The 21,394-nt window shown below is 37.4% G+C and overlaps 3 protein-coding genes across 3 annotated transcripts; 2 read left to right on the top strand and 1 right to left on the bottom strand.

The window, feature by feature from the left end:
* Positions 1-727: 727 nt before the first annotated feature.
* On the top strand, positions 728-3,719 carry LOC18053060 (disease resistance protein RPP13). The gene has a single exon (XM_006446095.2). It carries the CDS (start codon positions 915-917, stop codon positions 3,606-3,608), a length of 2,694 nt encoding a protein of 897 aa, XP_006446158.1. The 5' UTR covers positions 728-914; the 3' UTR covers positions 3,609-3,719.
* An 8,316-nt stretch (positions 3,720-12,035) lies between these two features.
* LOC18053059 (leucine-rich repeat-containing protein 10B) lies at positions 12,036-12,629 on the top strand. The gene is made up of 2 exons (XM_024190697.1): positions 12,036-12,269; positions 12,453-12,629. The coding sequence occupies exons 1-2, from the start codon at positions 12,036-12,038 to the stop codon at positions 12,627-12,629; spliced, it is 411 nt and encodes a 136-aa protein (XP_024046465.1).
* Positions 12,630-15,202: 2,573 nt separating this feature from the next.
* LOC18053058 (disease resistance protein RPP13) lies at positions 15,203-18,081 on the bottom strand. Its single transcript, XM_024190696.1, has one exon. It carries the CDS (start codon positions 18,079-18,081, stop codon positions 15,298-15,300), a length of 2,784 nt encoding a protein of 927 aa, XP_024046464.1. The 3' UTR covers positions 15,203-15,297.
* Between the last annotated feature and the right edge of the window lie 3,313 nt (positions 18,082-21,394).

Here is a 21,394-nt window from a genome sequence, read left to right as displayed (position 1 = left end):
GTATTAAGTTGTTTGTTTTTTTCAACTTAAAAAGCTGAAAGTATGTATTTTTATATTTGTATCCTTATTAAATTTGAATGTCAAATAAATAATGTATTAAATACCACAATATTTTAACATTTATAAGTAAAACTATATTCAAGTGAATACATAATTATTTTAGAATTTTAATATATAAAATACCGTAAATTTCAAAATTTATCATATATAATATAAGAAAAAAATAGGGGTATTTTTATGTGGGGTAAATATCTATAGGTGAGTTTTGGGATAGACATGAAAAATAAATTATTAAACAAGGATATTTTTGACATTAGGAAGTAATTCACTTAATTCAGATTTCTCCATTAAATAAAAAGTCAAAAAAATTAGCTTATTTTATTAAGTCAAAATTATCTAAAAAGTCTCATTAAGTTATAAAAACAAACACTTCTAATTAATTTAATTAATTAAGTTAAGTCACTTTAAGTCATTAAGTTAAAAAACAAACGCCACCTTAGCCGCGTTCATGGCATACACCGCAAGGATTGGAGTTTTTTTTTATAAGGACAACTGGACAAGGGTGGAGTGTTAATTCAAGAATTATAGTGATTTTTTTAATAGTGGGTCCACGGTTCACATAATTTGACAGTGTCAGAAATAAGCCAGCTCCCTGCTGTCAAATTAACTCTCAAGTATCAACCTGGCGGCCAAAAGAATTCATTTAAAAAAAAAAAAAAAGCCACCAACCAAAACCCTACGCGAATTGAAGAGTCAAGCTCAACTCGGCTCCGCCACTTAGTGTCGCGGCCAAGAGTCCTTGCGCCACAATCTTATCCCCAACCAGCCGACCTCCTCCATTTTCCAGTGGCCATGACATAAGCCTGTTTAGCTGGATTCGATTCAACTTAGAAGCAGTTTGTAAACTGTGAAGTATGGTTGATGCAGTAGTGTCCTTTGTGGTGGAAAGGCTTGGGGATTATCTCATTCAAGAAGCAAAGTTCTTAGGAGGAGTAAGAGATGAAGTGGAATCGCTAGCAAAAGAACTCCGATTGATGCAATGCTTCGTTAAGGATGCAGAGGCAAAACAAGCTGGAAATGATTTGATACGCCATTGGGTATCTGACTTAAGAGACATTGCTTATGATGCTGAGGATGTCTTAGATAAATATATGCTTAGCGTTCACGATGATAAAGGTGGAGCTTCGCTGGGTAGTCCCATGGTTGACGGAGAAGGAACTTCCAGAAAAGGGCTAGGATCGTTGGTAATCAATATTAGGCGTCGTTTATCCAGTAATAGGGAGTCGAATCCCTACAGGTCAGCCAAAAAAGAAATCTCTGTGTATAACATAGGCAAGACGATTCAAGCTCTCAGAAAAAGACTCGCTGATATCGATAGCAGTTGTGAACGGTATGGCATCAAAAACATTATCAGCGACAAGATGGATGTGGAGCAATCGAAGAAACCCATAAGAGTCACCTCGTTTGGAGATGAAGACCATCTGGTTGACTTGAAGGACGTTACCGACTCCTTGTTGGTGAAACTTTTTGACAAGCAGCCAAAGCGATTAGTGATTTCTATCTACGGCATGGGTGGTTTGGGGAAAACAACTCTTGCTAAAAAGCTTTACAGCGACAATGATGTCAACCGTAGATTCCATCGTTTTTGCGCTTGGGTTTCTGTGTCTCAGGATTACAAATTGAAAGACCTTCTCTTAAGAATAATTAAGTCTTTCAATTTCAAGACTGCATTGGAGGGGTTAGAGACTGAAGACGATTTGGGAAGATATCTTCATAGATCTTTACAGGAACACAAATACTTGATGGTGCTCGATGATATATGGGATAAAGAAGCTTGGTTGAGTTTGAAAAGTGCTTTCCCAGAAAATATGAACGGAAGTAGAGTAATTATCACTACTCGGAACAAAGGTGTTGCTGAGAGGTTGGATGGCCAAACTTATGTCCATGAACTTCGGTTTCTGACGCCAGAAGAGAGTTGGCAGCTTTTCTGCAAGAAAGCATTCCATGACTCTATTGCCAATAAAGGATTGGAGAAGCTGGGAAGGGAAATGGTTGAAAAATGTCGTGGCCTGCCACTTGCCATAGCTGTATTGGGAGGACTTCTGCTTCATAGGGATCCAGAAGGGTGGTGCTCGGTTCGTGATGATCTTTGGCGATGTGTGAGGTCTGATTCAACAGATGTCGCCCGCTTATTAGATTTAAGCTTTAATGATTTGTCTTATGAATTGAAGTTGTGCTTTTTGTATTTGAGCCATTTTCCGGACTGCATAATCGATGTCAAGAAATTTATCCGGCTTTTGGTGGCTGAGGGATTTGCACGGCAAACTGATGATCGAACCATGGAAGATGTTGCTCGAGATCATTTGGATGAATTGATTAACAGAAGCTTAATTCAAACAGAAGAAAGACGTTGGGGGAGGCTGTCAAAATGTCGAGTTCATGATCTGCTGCGGGATCTTGCAATTGAAAAGGCCAAGGACCTAAACTTCATCCACATTTGGGATGAATCCAAAAGTTCGAATTCCTCTTCAGTCATGCCTTCATGTCGACGTCAAGCTATTTATTCTGATACTTCAAGTGACTCCTGGCTGCATCATAGTAACGAAGTCTCACGTTCCCTTTTGCTCTTCAACCGAAAGTGGGTAGCTGAGGGAGATGTACAGCAAAAGTTACGGCCCGCATTCACAAGATTTTCTGTATTAAGGGTATTAGATGCTGGGCCTATGGACGCTCTTACCACCGGGATTGTATGGGACGGAGAATTATCTGAGCAGATAGGAAAGTTGATTCACCTGAGGTATTTGAGTTTACGGGATTCTAACATAACGGGGATTCCCCGTTCCATTGGCAACTTACAGAGACTACAAACTATCGACTTATCTGGTGGTACGATTGGGATGGAGGTGAAGCTACCAATTGAAATCGGTACGATCAAAGAGTTAAGACACTTAATAGGAAAATTTATTGGGAATCTACCGATTGAAAATTTGGAAAACCTTCGGACTCTGAAGTCAGCAGAGTTTGAAAGCTGGGAAAAAGTTAACACTGCTAAGTTGGTTAATCTTCAAGAGCTGCATATTGAAGCGGACGAACGGACGCAAGAAAATAAGGTGTTCAGTTTTGAATCTATTGCCAACCTCAAAAGGCTTCAATTCTTATCAGTTAAACTCTTGGATGATAATTCTTTCGCTTCACTGCAATCACTCTCTCAATGTGAACGCCTAGTTGATTTGAGATTAAGTGGAAGGATGGTGAAATTACCAGAAGACATGGATGTGTTCTTGCCAAGGCTTGGATGCCTATCACTAACAGTTTCAAACCTTGAAAAAGATCCAATGCCGGCATTAGAGAGAGTGCCGCTCCTCACGATTCTTGAATTGCACATTAAATGTCCTCGTCTGAAGAAATTTTGCTGTAGTGCTGAGGGTTTTCCTCTGCTTGGAATTCTACAGCTTGATGCAAATGGAATAGTGGAGTTGCAAGTAGAGGAAGGAGCAATGCCTATGCTCAGAGGCTTAAAGATTCTGCCGGAAATTCCTAAGTTGAAAATTCCAGAAAGATTGAGATCAATTCCTCCCCCAGCCGAATATGAATGTGAAGATTTGTAGTATTTATGTACGGCTCATGATGCATTGGTCTCTCGTCATTGTGATCTGTGTGTTTCCTTTGTTTGCATTTTGCTCGGTTGATTGCATTCATGCATAGATTCTCTTTAGTTTTTTTTTTTTTTTTTTGGCTTGCTTCTTACGCGTGTTATCTTACCTCCGATTAGGTGTCATCCCTTCTTTTAATTAATAAAAACTTCTCTTGTACCGTCGAGGTGTTCGAAATTCTTTAAAAAAAAAAAAAAACTAGTAACTATTATGAGAGGCCTACTCAGTTTGAGGATTCAATGTTATTAGACCATATTCTCTTCTGATTAGATATCACCAATCTAATTTATACGTCTCCAAATAGAAGTCTGAAAATCGAGATGGGATATGCTGCGCAGCTGCAGTAATAGAAAACAAAGCAATAAAGTACTTACTTGAATAACTTTTCTATTTCATCTTCAATTTCAATCTAATATCCCATGTAATAGATTTTGGGTCTTTATTGAAGATTTCACGGACTTGCTGGAACTACTGGCATTGACTAATTCATAATTGCTTTCTCATCGCATGATCTCTGATGCATTCGTCACGTACATTGGTTGATTGGAAAATGATCTCAACTTCTCTGTTCTTGCAACACATTAGCCTTAGTCTTAGTCCCCATTAGTTGAACATTCTTTCAAATTTAGTTCCCACTCACATCACATAAAGGGTAAAAGTTCATTTAGTCCCTTTATTTTAAGATTAGTATTCATTTAGTTCCTTTTTTTTTTTAAAAATGTTTCGAAACATCCATGTCGTTAAAGTATTGATATCCATACTATTATTTTTTATTTTTTTGCTTACTTTTACAATATTACCCTTTTATAATAATTTTCTATTTGGACATTAATAAAAAATAATAATTAAATTACCAATTTAACCTTAAAAAATTATATTAATTTTTAATTATCAAAAATTATATGCAAACTACCAAGTGCGCAAATGGTGCTTGCAAAAAAATTAATATAATTTTTTTTCTAGGGTGAAATTGGTAATTTAATTATTTTCTTTTATTAATGTACAATCAAAAAATTTATTATAAAAGGGTAATATTGTAAAAGTAAGCCAAAAAAATAAAAAATAATGGTAGTGGTATCAATACTTTAACAACATAGATGTTTCGAGGCATTTTAAAAAATACAGGGATTAAACGGACACTAACCTTAAAATATAGGGACTAAATAAACTTTTACCCCTCACATCAACTCAACAATGCCTTAATTAAAACTGATTTAGCTTCACATCAAAATTTTAAAAACAAATTTAATGTATTTCCTTTGATAGAATGTGGGTCTTGTCAAAACTCAAAAGCAAAATTGAAAAATGAAGAAATAATAATAAGGTGGAAAGATCTATACATCCCAAAAATTAACAGTCTAGCAGAAGGAAAAAGGCACACAAGCACATAGATTTCAAAGATCATCATATCAGAATTTTGAGATGCTTGCCTTGTCTTCTCGGATTGCTTTATGTTCCCCTTTAGCTGGGGGAAGAATTGTTATCTGGAATTCTCGACCTCAAGTTCTTTGAAATCCTCAAACCTCTGAGCCTAAGTATAGCTCCTTCCTCTACTTGTCAGCCTTCTATTTCATCTATAAGAATGATATGGTATAATTGAGAATAAGAGTTAAAAAGAAGAAGGAAGCAGAGAGATAAAAGAGAGGAAAAGTGTTTCTGTAATTCTGCCTTTATTCAACTCAGAACTGACTATTTATAATAGTCTTACAACTCGAAACTAAACAACAAGACCAGATCACCTGGTATTATAACAGAAAACTCAAAACAGAATGCTAAAGACTAGCTCCACTAGTTTATTAATGCTAAAGACTAGCTCCACTAGTTTATTAACAGAATTGATGACCAAGTCTTACAAAGCACACGTATCATTCCTCCCCCCTTAAAGGATCCGTGTCCGCAAGGATAAAATCTGGGTAAGACTTGGTAAAGCGCCACTCATTCTCCCAGGTTGCGTCCTCATTGGGAGCTCCGCTCCATTTAACCAAAATTTCAGATTTTGGCCGATACTTGCCCTTTTGAATGACTCGGCGGTCAAGTATTGCTTCAGGCTGAGGAAGAATAATAGAGTCGTCTGATACAGGAGGAAGTTGATTTGAAGCCGAGGTGTGAATAGGTCCCAAATGCTTCCGAAGCATGCTAACATGAAACACGTTATGAATTTGTGAGCTTGGGGGTAGAGCCAACCGATATGCTACTGTCCCCACCTTCCCAATAATCGGATATGGCCCAAAAAATCGAGGAGCAAGCTTCATAGAAGCACGAAAGGCCACCGACGTTTGTCGATATGGTTGGAGCTTGAGATACACATAGTCACCAACCTCAAAGGATACCTCCCGTCGTTTTAAATCTGCCTGGCTTTTCATTCGCTGTCTTGCCAAAGAGAGGTTGTGGTGGAGCTCTCGTAAAATGGTGTCGCGATCCCGAAGGTACTCATCCATAGCTTGGACACGGGAAGTGCCAGGAACATAAGTAAGCAAGTGAGGTGGAGGAATACCATAGACAGCTTCAAATGGGGTCATTTTGGTGGCGGAATGGATGGACGTATTATAGCTGAATTCAGCCCATGGAATCCATTCAACCCATTTTCGTGGCTGATCTCCGGCAAAACATCGCAAGTATTGCTCTAAAATACGGTTCACTACCTCAGTTTGGTCGTCCGTCTAAGGATGGTAACTAGAACTCATTCTAAGTTTAGTTCCTTGTAATTGAAATAATGCTTGCCAAAATGAACTTACAAATACTTTATCCCGATCACTTACAATGGCTGTTGGAATGCCATGGAGGTGAACCACATTAGCTACAAACGCTTTAGCAATCGTGATTGCCGTGTATGGATGTTTGAGAGCCACAAAATGAGCATACTTGGACAAGCGATCAACAATTACCATGATGACGGTATAACCATTTGACGACGGAAGTCCCTCGATAAAATCCATTGATAATTCAGTCCATATATGAAGAGGAATGGGTAGTGGTTGCAGCAAACCGGCCGGACGCATAGAATCAGATTTGTACCTCTGGCAGATGGTACAGTGCTGTATAAATTCCTTCACGGTTTTACGCAAGTTTGGCCACCAGAAGCTGAGTTTAATTCGAGATAGTGTCTTATGGAACCCAAAATGCCCACCAACTAGAGACGAATGACAATCAGCCATGACTTGTGGAATTAAAGTAGAAGTGGGATTCAAATAAATTCTGCCCCTTTTAAACCATACTCCATCTCGTTGTGTCAACTGTTGGGATGAATGAGGATGACTTAGTTTCTTATAAAAAGAGTCCTGTTGTACCTCTCCTTGCAATTTTTGCCACCAATCTGCATGTGGTCCCGAAATAGACATGAACTGAAATTCAACAACACGAGAGAGTGAGTCAGCAGCTTGATTTTCAGGTCCGTGTTTATACTCAATTTTGTAGTCATAACCAAGGATCTTCGGAAGCCATCGAGCCTGTGCAGGAGTGGTAATTCGTTGCTCAAGTAAATACTTGAGGCTTTTTTGATCGGTGCGGACAGTAAATGGTTTCCCGAGGAGATATGGGCGCCATTTCCGAATTGATTTGACAACAGCCAACATTTCTTTCTCATAGGTAGATAGTAATAATGTCGTCCCCTTCAAAGCTTCACTGTAGTATGCTATTGGCTGGTTAGTCTGAGTGAGTACTGCTCCAATTCCAATCCTGCTAGCATCACATTCGATTACGAATTGTTGAGAAAAATCTGGAAGGCCTAGGACTGGTGGAGACGTTAGTGCCTCTTTTAACTTGGTAAAAGCTAACTCGGCTGCCTCGTTCCACTTGAATAATTCCTTTGATAACAACTGATATAAAGGGGTTGCTATACATCCGAAGTGGCGGATAAATTTTCGGTAATAACCTGCTAGGCCGAGGAACCCCCGTACTTCTCTGACAGTGGTTGGCGTTGGCCATTCAAGAACAACTTGTATTTTGGAGGGACTTACTGCTACTCCGTGTTCTGAAATGACGTGACCCAAATAATCCACCTGAGAAACACCAAACCTACATTTTATTTCCTTAACAAATAGTTGGTTAGTTTGTAAAATATAGAGGACAATCCGGAGATGTGCAAGGTGATCATTCCATGTCTTTGAGTACACGAGGATGTCATCAAAGAAGACCAAGATAAACTTCCTTAGATAAGGGCGGAAAAGATCATTCATGAGGCATTGAAAGGTGGATGGGGCGTTGGTCAAGCCAAACGGCATTACGAGAAATTCGTAGTGCCCTTCGTGTGTTCTAAAGGCTATTTTTGGTATATCCGCATCGTGTACTCGGATTTGGTGATACCCAGCCCTTAAATCTAACTTGGAGAAGAATGTAGCTCCATGGAGCTCATCCAGAAGTTCATCAATTACAGGAATCGGGTATTTATCTTTGATCGTGATGCTGTTCAATGCACGGTAATCCACACAGAATCGCCAATCACTATATGTTTTTTTTATTAAGAGGACTGGTGATGAAAATGGGCTTTTACTCGGTCTTACCAACCCTGATTGCAAAAGTTCTCTCACCATCTTCTCTATTTGTGTTTTCTGGTAATAAGGGTAACGGTAGGGTCTTACGTTGACAGGGTGTGTATTTGGTTGTAGTGGGATGTAGTGATCATGTGGTCTCTTTGGTGGTAGGCTAATAGGTGGCGTAAAAACATTGGAGAATTCGGTTAAAATTTGAACTATGTCACCTGGGTAAAGATTCGGCCGGCAATTATTGGGAGAGAGAGAGATTTGGAATAGGAATCCACTACCTTGAATAGAGTTGAATTCTTTATCAGATAAGGCCGCTAAAGGGGTGTGTTTAAGACCTTGGAATGTGTAGGTCTCTTCTCCAACTTTGTAGGTCATCGTCAACTTCTTGTAATCCATCTCTATTGGTCCAATAGTCTCTAGCCATTGTACGCCCAAAATCAAGTGACAGGCTGCCACAGGAAGCACAAAAAAATCAGCAGTAATTGATTTACCTTAAATGGAGATCGTGAGTGCTTGGCACAGGCCTTTGCATTCGATTTGTTCTTGGTTGGCGACCGTCACTTGGAACCTTTTATTCTGAAGAACAAGTAGCCCATATTTAGTGACTATAGCTTGATCAATGAAATTGTGCGTGCTGCCGCCATCTATGAGCACCGTTACCGGTTTGTTTTTCAGTTTACCTATCACACGGAACGTTTGCGGATGACTGGCTCTTGAAATGGCGTAGGCAGAAACTTCAGGCATGACTTCATGGTCCTCAGATTCGGGTTCGGTAGGTTCCGTAGCAAGGTTTATTTGATTCGAATCCTCTATCATGAATAATTGCGGCCTTTGGCAGCGGTGACCGGGAACAAATTTTTCGTCACAATAATAACAAAGTCCATTTGTCCATCGTTCTCGTGCCTCTTGAGTTGTGATGCGTCGAAATGGAATTGTTGAAATGCTGGCATTTTGGTTTACTTTGGAAGTTGGCGGGGGGCCTAATATGCCACTGGAATGGTGTGGTATAATTCTTTGTGCTCCTGTAATTGCGGATGGACGAAAGAAAGTGCTCATTTTCTTTTGCAGGATATTTCGTTCCTCAACTAGCCGAGCAACACCAATAGCATCAGTTAACGTTCGCGGCTGTTTGATCTTGACATCCAAGCGAATTTCATCTTTGAGACCTGCAATAAAACAACCCACCAAAAAAATTTCAGGTAATCCGTCAATACAGTGGGATAATTTTTCGAAAGCCTCCTGGTAAGCCTCTAAAGTTGAGGTCTGTTTTAATCGTGTGAGAGCTTCAGAGGGATCTTCATAGTCTGTTGGGCCAAACCTTTAAAGCATTGCTTTTGTGAATTCTTGCCAAGATAATGGTCCCCTAAATTTTGTTATCCACCGATGCCACTGTAGGGCAATACCTTCAAGATGGAAAGAGGCAAGTTGAACTTGTAGGCCTGGTGCAATGTTTTTAAATTCAAAGTATTGTTCCGCCTTGTAAATCCAACCGCTGGGGTCTTCTCCGTTAAATCGTGGGAAGTGAAGTTTGAGGTGGTGATGTTGGTCATTTGGTGTGTGGGGTGTGGGGTGTGTTAGTGTTTGTGGTATGTGAGGTTTCTCCAGGGTAAAAAGGGTTGATTTCAGGCTGGATGGTTGGTTGAGGTCGAGAGACTCGCAAAGCTTGTAACTCAGTTAACACCTTATGCAAGGAATCATTGATCTGATCAAAATTGGATTCATGTCGAGCTAAGGCTTCGTTGACATCATTGCGGAATTCGGCATTAGATTTACCGCGAGTGTCCATTGACAAACCTGCTCTGATACCAAAATGATATGGTATAATTTAGAATAAGAGTTAAGAAGAAGAAGGAAGCAGAGAGATAAAAGAGAGGAAAAGTGTTTCTGTAATTCTGCCTTTATTCAACTCAGAACTGACTATTTATAATAGTCTTACAGCTGGAAACTAAACAACAAGACCAGATCACCTGGTATTATAATAGAAAACTCAAAACAGAATGCTAAAGACTAGCTCCACTAGTTTATTAATGCTAAAGACTAGCTCCACTAGTTTATTAACAGAATTGATGACCAAGTCTTACAAAGCACACGTATCAAAGAAGTGGTGGAATTTCAAACTGAGGAAAATCTATCAGAGTGCAAGTTAAGAATCACAAGGTTCGGCATCTTGTCCATGTAGGCATTGGATCATGTCCAAGGTTTGAGTTCTCCAATGATAAACATTCGAGATTTGGCAAGATGACAAGGTATGTCTTCTAGTAATTTCTCAATCTTCCCTCATAATCTCAAATCCACAAGGCATGGACAATCAGAGAGCGGTTGCAGTTAAGCAAGTGAATACTCACCTGACAGTTTAAAAGATAATATTTGAAGGCTTTTTAGTTTGGCAATAGGGTTGAAAGTGAACATCGCCTTTTTTTTTCTTTTCTTGTGATCCGTTCTTTCTGTCCTATGTGCAGCTCTCCAAGATTGATCAATTTGTCAGATAAAAGTTTTTTCTAGCTTTCAACCTCCACATACTTGAGTCCAAAGTTTAGTCAAATTTCTATTGTAAATGACCGCTGAAATATAAGTAGTTAATGTTTTCTTCAAATATTAGTGGTTAATGTTTTCTTCACTCACAAGGTAGCTCGTGCTTGCTCCAGAGGTTTCTTCAACAACTTCTACTTCTATCACCGCACAGATTTGGGCCTTCTGCAGCAGTAGCTGCTGGCCTACTCTTGAGTTCTTGATCGATCTGGCCCATACCCTTATTTTGTACTCACCCCTTCAACTTCAAACTCGAAAAGCGGTAGGAACACATTGAGCTTGTTCCTGAAGTATAGATAAATTTGTTGCATGTCAGTGTGTTTGTAGCTTGTAAGAATGTCTGGCACTTGATCTTTGCTGGGAATGAACTGCACTTCTATCTCACGGCTTTCCACTTTGTCCCCAACAAAGAGAAGATGTATTTCTACGTGTTTTGCTCGTGAATGATACACAAGATTGGCTACTTTGGCAGCAGCACATGCTGTCACTCCATATCATTTCGGCGTTCTTGATGGATGAAAATTTATTTCTTTCGGTAATCACGATGTGATCCAAGTGATCTCAGCAGAGGCATGGCCATTGCCCTGTACTCTGACTCGGCACTGGATCTAACCACCACTTGTTGCTTCTTTGTGCTCCATGAAATCAATTTTCACCCAAGTAAATGCTCCCACTACACTTCTGTAAAATGTAGCATTATAGAAAGGACTCCGTTCATATATATAATTTGACAGCTTGTGTCTAATATTCTGACTAGTTGACATTCCTTTGCTGGTTCCCATTTCCACCCTCTGAAGCAGGTCAGCAAATGTGCTTTACTTGAGACGCAACTAGTTGATTGCTGCTTCTTGTAACTTCTATCCCAAGCAATTCAAATCTCTCATTTCCTTTAAAGCAAGGTCTCTTCCAATTTAAGGATAGCTTCCTTGATCTCTGCTAGTGTTATTGCACCATTGATAGAATGAAAATACCGTTTACTTGTTTTAAAAAAGGATTAAAAAACAATAACAAAATAACAATTGGAGGGGTTACAACATGTCGAGTCCATGATCTTTGGAGGGATCTTGCAATTGAACAGACGAAAAAGCTGAACTTCATTCACATCTGCGAGGATACAGCAAATTCAAGAATGCCATCTTGTCGGTGACAAGCTGTTCATTTTCGGATTTCAGGGGACAGGAGGCTAGAACATTGTAATCCATACTCGAGTTCATTTTTTCTCTCCAACCAACGGTGGGATCAATCACTAACACTAACTTATCTCTTCGGACCCTTGTGTAGAAGATTCAAGTTATTGAGAGTGCTGCATTTTGAGGGTGTTGTAAGTAATGTCCTCAACTCCGCAGGTCGGTGCTGCAACCTACCTAAGGAGATGGTAAAGTTGATTAACTTGAAGTATTTGAGATTAACCAATGCTCATATAGATGGGATTCCTTCATTCATTGCCAAGCTGCAGAGGCTTCAAACTCTGGATGTATTTGGTAGTATGGGGTTTATTGAGCTACCGGGAGAAATTTGCGAGTTGAAAGAGTTGAGACATCTAATTGGAGATTTTGATGGGAATCTGAATATAGAAACTTTGTCCAACCTTCGGACTCTGAAGTATGTACAGCATGGAAGCTGAGCTGAAACTAATCCTGAAAAGTTGGTGAATCGTTGAGAGCTGCACATTATATCGAACTTTCGGGAAGAAGAGGAGGCTTTCTCATTCAAGTCGATTGCCTATCTGAAAAACCGTCAATTATTATCGATTAAACTGTTCCATGATAATTGTTTTGGTTCACTGCAGCCACTTTCTGATTGTTCATGTCTCGTAGAATTGAGATTAAGCGGCAAGCTTGAGAAGTTGCCAGAAGACCTGCATGAAGTCTTGCCTAATCTCGAATGCCTTTCATTGAAGAAATCTGGTCTCAAGGAAGACCCGATGCCTAGTGTTAGAGAAGTTGCCGAACCTCACGATCCTTGACTTAGGCTTCAAGAGCTATTGTGGAAAGCAAATGATATGTACGACAAAGGGTTTTCATCTGCTTGAAATTCCACAACTTATTGATTTAGATGATTTAGAGCAATGGCAAGTAGAAGATGGGACCATGCCTATGCTAAGAGGTTTGAGGACCACCAATGCCTCCAAACTGAAAATTCCAGAAAGACTGAAGTCCATTGCTCTCCCAGCCGAATGGGAATGCGATGAGAATTGGTAGCAAAAATATGCTTAGAGCCTTAGAGGTGTGTGCTTGGCAATCATCTTAATTTTGATGTCATTTTATTTTCTTGTTAGTACGAGATCATTCAAATGCAAATTCTGGTCGTCTCATTGATCATATCACTTTTAATTTATACTTCATAGAAAGAATCTTATATTTTCTTTTTAGTTTTTCCCTCTTTATATGTTTTTCTTCTCTGCAATTAAAGAAAAGGACATAAAAACTGTTCAATGAAATGTTTCGAACAGAATTCTGAAGGAATCACTGCTCATCACCAGTGTTTGTGAATTTTTTCTTTCTGCCGAGTATTGTCTTCGAATTATTTCATCAAACAATTTTGTATGTCCATCAAACACTATTTCGATCCACTGTTTTTTGCAGAATTTAGTATTTTCCATTCCAATTGTAATCAACTCTCATGTTCTCTTTTGCTTTTCATATAAGTGCTATTATTCGTCCCTCACTTGACATATCTCACGAAAGCCTTGTTATGTAATTAAAAATTCACAATTAGGAGCGGGCAACCTTATGTATCTAATCCCATCTTTTCGAAAGCTTTCTCTGCTATTTGACTATGGTGTTGTTGGATATGTCCGTTGATTTTTTGTGTTGTGGTGTGGGTTCTTTTCAGGCGCAAAGTCTCTAAGATTTAGATCTGGAAAGCTATAGGTTAAGGATCGATCTTTACAGAGGATCTGTCACTATATTAATTAGCCAATAAAGCCTAACCAGTGGTGGAGGGTGCGTTGAAAGAGCCAATGAATATCCTAGAAGGACTATGTTATGTACATTACTAGCAGTGGAGGTACACTGTTTAGAGGTATCTCTTGGCATTGATTTCCACCAAGTTCATTAGTATGGCTTTAGGGTTATTATCTGAGTGTGTATTGCAATTTTTTTTTTTTAAATAAAGAAATATATATAGATGTGTGTTTGAGGCTTATATTGTACTGTTATTGTACTTATTTAACCAATTTTGAGTTTTTTTGAGCCACTTCTGATTACAACTACACTTACATGCCTAGTCAAGGTGGCTACTTCATCAAACCTGTGGCAAGTAGGGAGCAACTATGTAACCAAACAAACTCACTAATGAGTAATGGACAATTCACAAAGCAAGTTACAAAAATCATACGTACATTTTGTCTTCAAAGTTTGACGATTGTATTGTATTAGCGTGTTACGACTGATTCACTATCAAAAGCTAAGAGTGAAACTCTTTGGAAGTTTTAAAAGTGTAAATAGCAGGTACTTGAAAAGTCCCAAATAACAGGTTCTTGCCCATATTAATGTAGCTTGAAAATATTAGCACACTGGGGTTAGCGTAATTTAAGTGGGTCTAGTACAGAGCTATCAGTTAGAAGTTTGCAAGGGAAGAACTGCAGGTCCAACTCATTGTTTGCGACTTTCGCGAGAAACACGGAGTGAAGATCTGTTTCAATGTGTTTCGTTCGTGAATGAAATTTGATTTCTTTTGGGTAATGATCTTAGCACAGTCATGGGCCATTTCCTTGCACTCTGACTCAGCACTGGATTTAACATCAATTGTTGCTTCTTTGAGCTTCAAAGAAATCAAGTTTTTCACCCAAGTAAATGCTCCCCCTACACTTCTGCAGAATGTAGCATTCCAGAAAGGATTCCCTTCATATATATATACTTTGACAGCTTCTGTGTATTTCTCAGAAGGGTTGACATTCCCTTGTGGGTTCCCATTCCCTTGTGGGTTCCCATTTCTACATTCTCAAGCAGGTCAGCAAAGGTGCTTTACTCGAGACAGAGTGAGTTGACTGCTGCTTCTTGTTACTTCTATCCCAAGTAATTCAAATCTTTCATTTCCTTTATAGCAAGGTCTTTTCCAATTTAAGGATGGCTTCCTTGATCTCTGCTACTATTATAACCAACCGATAGAATGAAAATGTGTTTACTTATTTTTTGAAAAATAAAAATAACGGTTGGTACGGTTAGGCAGTTGGAGTGTGTTGGGGCATTCTTGACTGCAACCACATTCCATGCCAAGTCGTATTGGCTACTTCCTCTAACTTGTGACTTATGAGGAACGGGAAATTGACCAAGTGAGTGACATAATGGCTTGCTGTGTTCAAAAATCACTGTGGTGTTAGCTGCATATTTGATTATTTTGGGTGATAAATTTTGCTGTGGAATCAGCAGCTAGTAGTTATATGATATTAAGGATGGTTTGATCTTTCAAGGGAAAAACAAAATGTGGGTTTTGCCAAAACTCAAAAGGGAAAATTATAAAATGAAGAAATTGTAATTATAACAAATTGGAACCCACTATATACTACCAAAATTAACGGCCTAGCTAACTGTAACAGAAGGTAAGGTGAAAATGAAATTGAAAGTAAAAAGGTACACAAGCAGAAAGATTTCAAAACTCATTAGATCAGAATTAAGGGTAAGGTTGTCATATCAGGTTTCTTCACATTCCCCCTCAGCTGGTGGAGGAATTGATCTGAGTCTTTCTGGAATTCTCGACTTCAAGTGTTCTCGAATCCTCAATCCCCGGAGCCTAGGCATAGCTCCTTCCTCTACTTGCCACTCCTCTAATTCATCCACAAGAAGTTGTAGAATTTCAAGCCGAGGAAAACCTTTTGCTGTGCAGAACAGTTTCTTTCCGGAGTAAGAATCATAGCTCAAGTCAAGAATCACCAGGTTCGACATCTTCTCCAACTCAGGCATTGGATCATCATCAAGATTTGAGTCTTCCAATGACAAACATTCGAGATTTGGCAAGATGACATGTATGTCTTCTGGTAATTTCTCAATCTTCCCTCGCAGTCTCAAATCCGAAAGGCATGGACAATCACAGAGTGGTTGCAGTAAATCAAATGAACGCTCACCTGACAGTTTAATTGACAATATTTGAAGGCTTTTTAGTTTGGCAATAGAGTTGAAAGTGAACAGTACCTTTTCTCTCGTCCATTCTTTGTCTTCTATGTGCAGCTCTCGAAGGTTGATCAGTTTATCAGGACTAAGCCGATTCCAGCTTTCAACGCTCACATACTTAAGAGTTCGAAGGTTAGTCAAATTTTCTATCGGCAAATACCCGCTGAAATTTCCAATCAAATGTCTCAATTCTGTCAACTTACTAATTTCAGTCGGTATACCACACAGTGTGTCGGACAAGTCCAAAGTTTGTAGTCTCTGCAACTTTTCAATGGAGGGTGGGAGATTATCTATAGGTGAATTCCTTAATCTCAAGTACTTCAAATGAATCAACTGCCCTATCTCTACCGGTAAGGGGAATTCAGAAAAAATTCCGGTGCGAAAACGGTTAACAACCTCAGCATCATACACCCTTAATAATGAAAAACTTGTGAACAACCATCTTAAATCTCTCTCGACTTGGAAGATATACTCCCTCTCATAGTTGAAGTGCAGAAGGGAGCGTGAGAGTAGATTATTATCATCCTGTGACCAAAAATAACCTGAATAGGCAGCTTGCCTTCGACATGATGATACGAGTAAAGGGCGGGTTTGACGATTGGCTTGGGCACATATGTGAAAAAAGTTGAGCTCTTTTGCCTTTTGAATTGCAAGATCCCTCAGAAGATCGTGTACTCGACATGTCGCTATCCTCCCCCAACTTATTTTTCCAATTTGAATCAAGCTTCTGTTAATAAGCTCATTCAAGATATCTTTAGCCACATCTTCCATTACTTGATCATCTTCATTTTGATCAATAAAACCTTCGGCCACTATCAATCGAATTAATCTCTCGATATTGATATCAGCGTCTTCAGGAAAAATGCCGAGATAAAGGAAACACAACTTCAATTGATAAGACAAATCATTGAAGCTTAGATCTAACAAATGAGAGATTTGAATTGAGTCTGCCCTTAAGTGTCTCCAAATGTGATCACGCACAATCCGCCACTCTTGTGGTTTCTTTTTAGACAAAAGCCCGCCTAATACAACTATGGCAAGCGGTAGGCCACCACATTTTTCTAGCATTTCTCTTCCCAGCTTCTCCAATCCTTCATCTGCATTGAAGCTCTGAAAGGCTTTCTCACAAAATAGCTTCCAACTCTCATCTGGCCTTAGAAATGGAAGTTCATAGGCATGGGTTCTTTCATCTGAGCGTTCAGCGACTTCTCTGATGCGAGTGGTGAGAATTACCCTGCTCCCATTCTTGCTATCCGGAAATGCTCTTTTCAGGCTCTCCCATGTTTCTTTCTGCCATACATCATCAATCACCACCAAGTATGAGTACCCTTGCAAAGACTGGTATAGACATCGTTCCAAATCTTCCTCTCTCATCTTCTCTAAGTTGCTTGGAGAATCGATATTGAAAGAGTTTATAATTCTCATAAGAAGGTCTTCAGTTCTATACTCTTGAGACACAGACACCCAAGCACAACAAGCGAATTTATGCTTAACATCATTGTGGTGGTAAAGTTTTCGAGCAAGAGTTGTTTTACCCAAACCACCCATGCCAAAGATAGAAATTACAGAACGCCGCGGATCTTCTTTAAGAAGGTGAGCCAACAACTTGTTAGCATCATCCTCGAAGCCAACAACATTTTCTTCAACCGCATAGAAGGATGCGGACCTTCTTAGTTGTTTCAATTTCTGATGTGCCTTGCTGTTCTCTGCTGCTGCTTCCCTCTTGTTATAATTAATATCTTGGAGGCAAAATAACTCTCGATTCCGAGCGCTATCATCGAGTCTCTTCCTGAGTGCTGCAATCTCCTCGCCTATGCTGTATAGTTTCACCTTTTCCTTGCCTTTGTGGAAGAGCCCGCAGCCTGCTTTAATGGAAGCAAAGAATTTTGATTTTGAGCCCTTTCCGGAAATTCCCGATGATCCTCCTTTGTGGACTTGTAACAAAAATTTGTCTAATACGTCTTCAGCATCATAAGCAATCTCTCTGATCTCAGATACCCACTTACGAATCAAAGGGTTGTCATCTTGTTTCTCTTCAGCATCCTTTACGAAACATTGCATCCAACCCAATGTGTTCTTCAGTGACTCCACTTCATTTCTCACTTCTTTTAAGAAGATTGCTTCTTGTATGAGATAGTCACCAAGCTTTTGCACAACAAATGAGACTATAGCATCAACCATAGTTGGCAAGCAGCTGATCGAAGAGGCCTTGCTGTCAAAGATGAACTCAATTGACCGCTGCAAGCAAGATGAGAGAGAAATGAAGGAAGATTGATGGTCTAAATCCAAGTCTTCGCGACGCGGCATATGTGGGGCAGGAGGCTGGCATGTGCCAGCACCATTTCTTTATTGCGTTCACATTAATTCTACGAAAATCAATAATATAAGTTCTGTTTGGATTTGGGAAACTTTTAAGATAGTTATTGTAAAAAAAATAATAATAATAAATTATAAGTCTAAAATAAAAATTAATAATATATAATAAATAAAAAATTTTAAATAAAAATTATTAAAGATATAATAAATTTTTTATTATATAAATAAAAAATTATATCAACATATCTTTTAAATTACAGCAGTTAATATTTACTAAATATTTTAATACTATACATTTTCAATCTCAAACACACCTATAATAAGAATCTCAACTATTTCCTATTACTTAGTTTTTGAGTTATAAGTTATGATATCAATCATGAATCAAATGTTTGCATTAATTAGAGTTGAGATCCATAACATTATAGACTTTTCAATTATCATATCACATGTAAAATGGGTCACTTATTTTAAAATTTTATTAATTTTCAAAAAAATATTTTAATACAACTACATTGATGGCATAATAAAAAAAATCTATTGAGAAATGTCTTGATAAAATCCAAACGAACAAATATAATCCAAATTAAAAGAAAATTTACATAACCCAAGTTACTGCCCACATGGAAATACTCAGACCATTACGATTTTATTAATTTTGCTCCCAGTTGACGCAATTGCGATTGAGGAGTCAATGCCACCGATCGATTTGCTACAGTGTGATCTTTCTATTAGATTGATTGATTAGCTTTTGAACAATTTTGATTTTGATTGTGATTTCTGTTTTGCTTTTAGTTTAGTTTTAGTTTGTAGTTTTAAGCGATGGGTTATTGAGAATTAATCTGGGTAATTTTTTGTTTGTTTGATCATAATTACATAGATGCATCCATCAGACCGGTTTAATTAATTTTTCTAATTGGTTATTAATTTGTTTTTTTAATTCTTTTGGGGTATTTTCTTTTATTAATATGCATTCATGTTATTTTTTTTTAATACATTCATGCTAGCTATTCCTTTGAGTACAAATTGTAAACAAACTTTCAAGTTTACATATGTATGATAGAGACCCATTTCTACAACTTGCTAAAACATTTAGAACTTATATTTTCTTTTAAAATATCTTAATTAAATTTCTAAAGTAAGATCACGATTTAATGGACAAAATTGAAAAAGACGAGAGATATCAATATATGTAGGATCATTAAAAAATATATATTCAATGGTTTAATTGTTGAGATTAAGTGTAAATATAAAATTTTATTCCAAATAAAAAGGCTAAAGTGGAATCTTGGTTTGGCCTACTTTTTTTTAATTTTATTTTTCTTTAATAGAATTTGTATAAAATAGTTTGTAGAAAGACTTAAGTCTATTGATTGATCCTTCAACCATCAATAAAAATGGAATCTTAGCTTGGAAGTCATGACCAAAAGAAATTAATTAAAAACCATGGAAACATGATTAACGATTTATTAATGTTTTATTATTTAAATTTTAGTAATTTTATAAAATTAAATTAACTTGAGTCTATGATTAACAATTTTACTGTTGAAATAATGAGAGAAATTAATAATTTTTTAGTTTTTAAAATTTATTTTGGGTCAGGTTCGAGGGACTCATTAAATCCACAGACTTGAACCCAAAAACATTTTAGACCTAAGGCTTATCCCTGAAGTGGACTCAATTCCATTTTCAAACTTTTTTGACGGCCCACAAATGTTACTGTTTAGGCGAAATACTAATAAGTTCTACTTAGATTTTGATTTTTTTTTATAAGGGATTTTGACTCGATTTAAGCTCTTCCTTATTTTGTATTTTGAAAATAGTTGCTGCAAACTGAAATTGCAGCCTAAAACAATTTATAACCTAAATTGTAATTGAACTGAAATTACAATCCGAAACTAAACCCTAATATAAATCTAAATTAAACCGAACTAATTCGATTTTGAAATTGAATTAAAATAATTATTCAACCCAATTAGATTAAATTCTTAAACTAAAATCGGTTACAACCTAAATCGAAATCCACAAAAACCGAATCGAAAATCGAAATGCCCACCACTCCAAAGGAATAAAGGAGCTAAGCTCATTTTTCAATTCAATTTTCTATTTATATATATGATCTTTTATTAGTGGCTTGACTTAAAGCGATTAGAACTTGGCCCAATAACAATCCTTAGCCCAAATTAAGTAAGTCCAATCATTAATATAATACTAATGCCCACATCGATGCCATTGTTGTAACAAATAACAAAAACAATAATAATAACATAATAAACAAATAAATAAAATATCAATTAATAAAATAACTAATAATCATAACCGTACGATAAAAAGAATGCTTATAATTACTCAGTTGATTCTCGGGTATCACAACTGTAGAACCTTAGTAAATTAATTTCAATAAATTGATAACTTCAAATAAATAATATTTTTTATTGGTCCCGACTTAGTATCAATGTGGTAAAATAATAATTCAATAAATTTATAAGATAATAAACTCTTTCAAATTTCTTATTTTTCTACAAGACTCACTTACTACACAAATTAATAGTTACCTAATTCCAAACTAAATTCATATGATATGTCGTTGTGGTTTTTGAAAAATGTATTCTTATTGTTGTTCCTATAATTAATTATGACTTGAATCACATTTCTAACTTCTTCTTTTTTATAATATGAAATTGTAGTTAGTATTTTCTTTTTATAACCCAAAAAAAAAAACGTCTAATGTCAGTATCTCTTTGACAATAATCTTATTACTACCTATGTGAGAAAACTAATTATTATTCAAATAATACATGCAAATCTATGTAAATCATGTTGCAATTTAGATTAGAACTCAATCCAATCTTGACCCCAAGAACAATGCTACAAACTGATATCTTGATCAAGAATGACTAACTAGCTAATTTGAGAACAAAACAATCTAAAAATAGAGGTTAAACAATGAAACAACAGAGAGAAGATTTATGGAGGTTTAGCCATTAAGCCCTACATCCTCTTGAGAAACAGGGCTGTGATTCTTTCCATTAATGCAAGAACAAGGTACAAGCTTTCCAAGGAGATTACAAAGAATTGAAAAATCACTGCATTATGGCCATTAGAGCCTTTTATACAAGTATGGAAGCACCTAGAAACTCAGCCCTGAAGGCTGAAGCCAGCCTTGCGTTCTGGGTTTTGTTGCGACAAACCCAGAAAATTCCCGCTTCTTTTAACTGGTTGTAATAGATTCTCCACGTGCTGAACATGTGCTAACATTAAGTAGTTTAAACGACATGGGAAGTTTGCCGTTTTGAAGCAATAA

This window comes from Citrus clementina, unplaced genomic scaffold (genome assembly GCF_000493195.1).
Source record: "Citrus clementina cultivar Clemenules unplaced genomic scaffold, Citrus_clementina_v1.0 scaffold_2, whole genome shotgun sequence".
NCBI lineage: Eukaryota > Viridiplantae > Streptophyta > Magnoliopsida > Sapindales > Rutaceae > Citrus > Citrus x clementina.
The sequence above is the reverse complement of the archived record's forward strand: the minus strand, read 5'-3'. Positions and strand labels throughout refer to the sequence as shown.

Bases quoted from the DNA above. Each gene is read 5' to 3' on its own strand.
- LOC18053060 (XM_006446095.2), top strand. From the start codon at position 915: ATGGTTGATGCAGTAGTGTCCTTTGTGGTGGAAAGGCTTGGGGATTAT.
- LOC18053059 (XM_024190697.1), top strand. From the start codon at position 12,036: ATGGTAAAGTTGATTAACTTGAAGTATTTGAGATTAACCAATGCTCAT. The intron at 12,270-12,452 runs GTACAGCATGGA...GGTTCACTGCAG, and splicing joins ACCTTCGGACTCTGAAGTAT to CCACTTTCTGATTGTTCATG.
- LOC18053058 (XM_024190696.1), bottom strand. From the start codon at position 18,081: ATGCCGCGTCGCGAAGACTTGGATTTAGACCATCAATCTTCCTTCATT.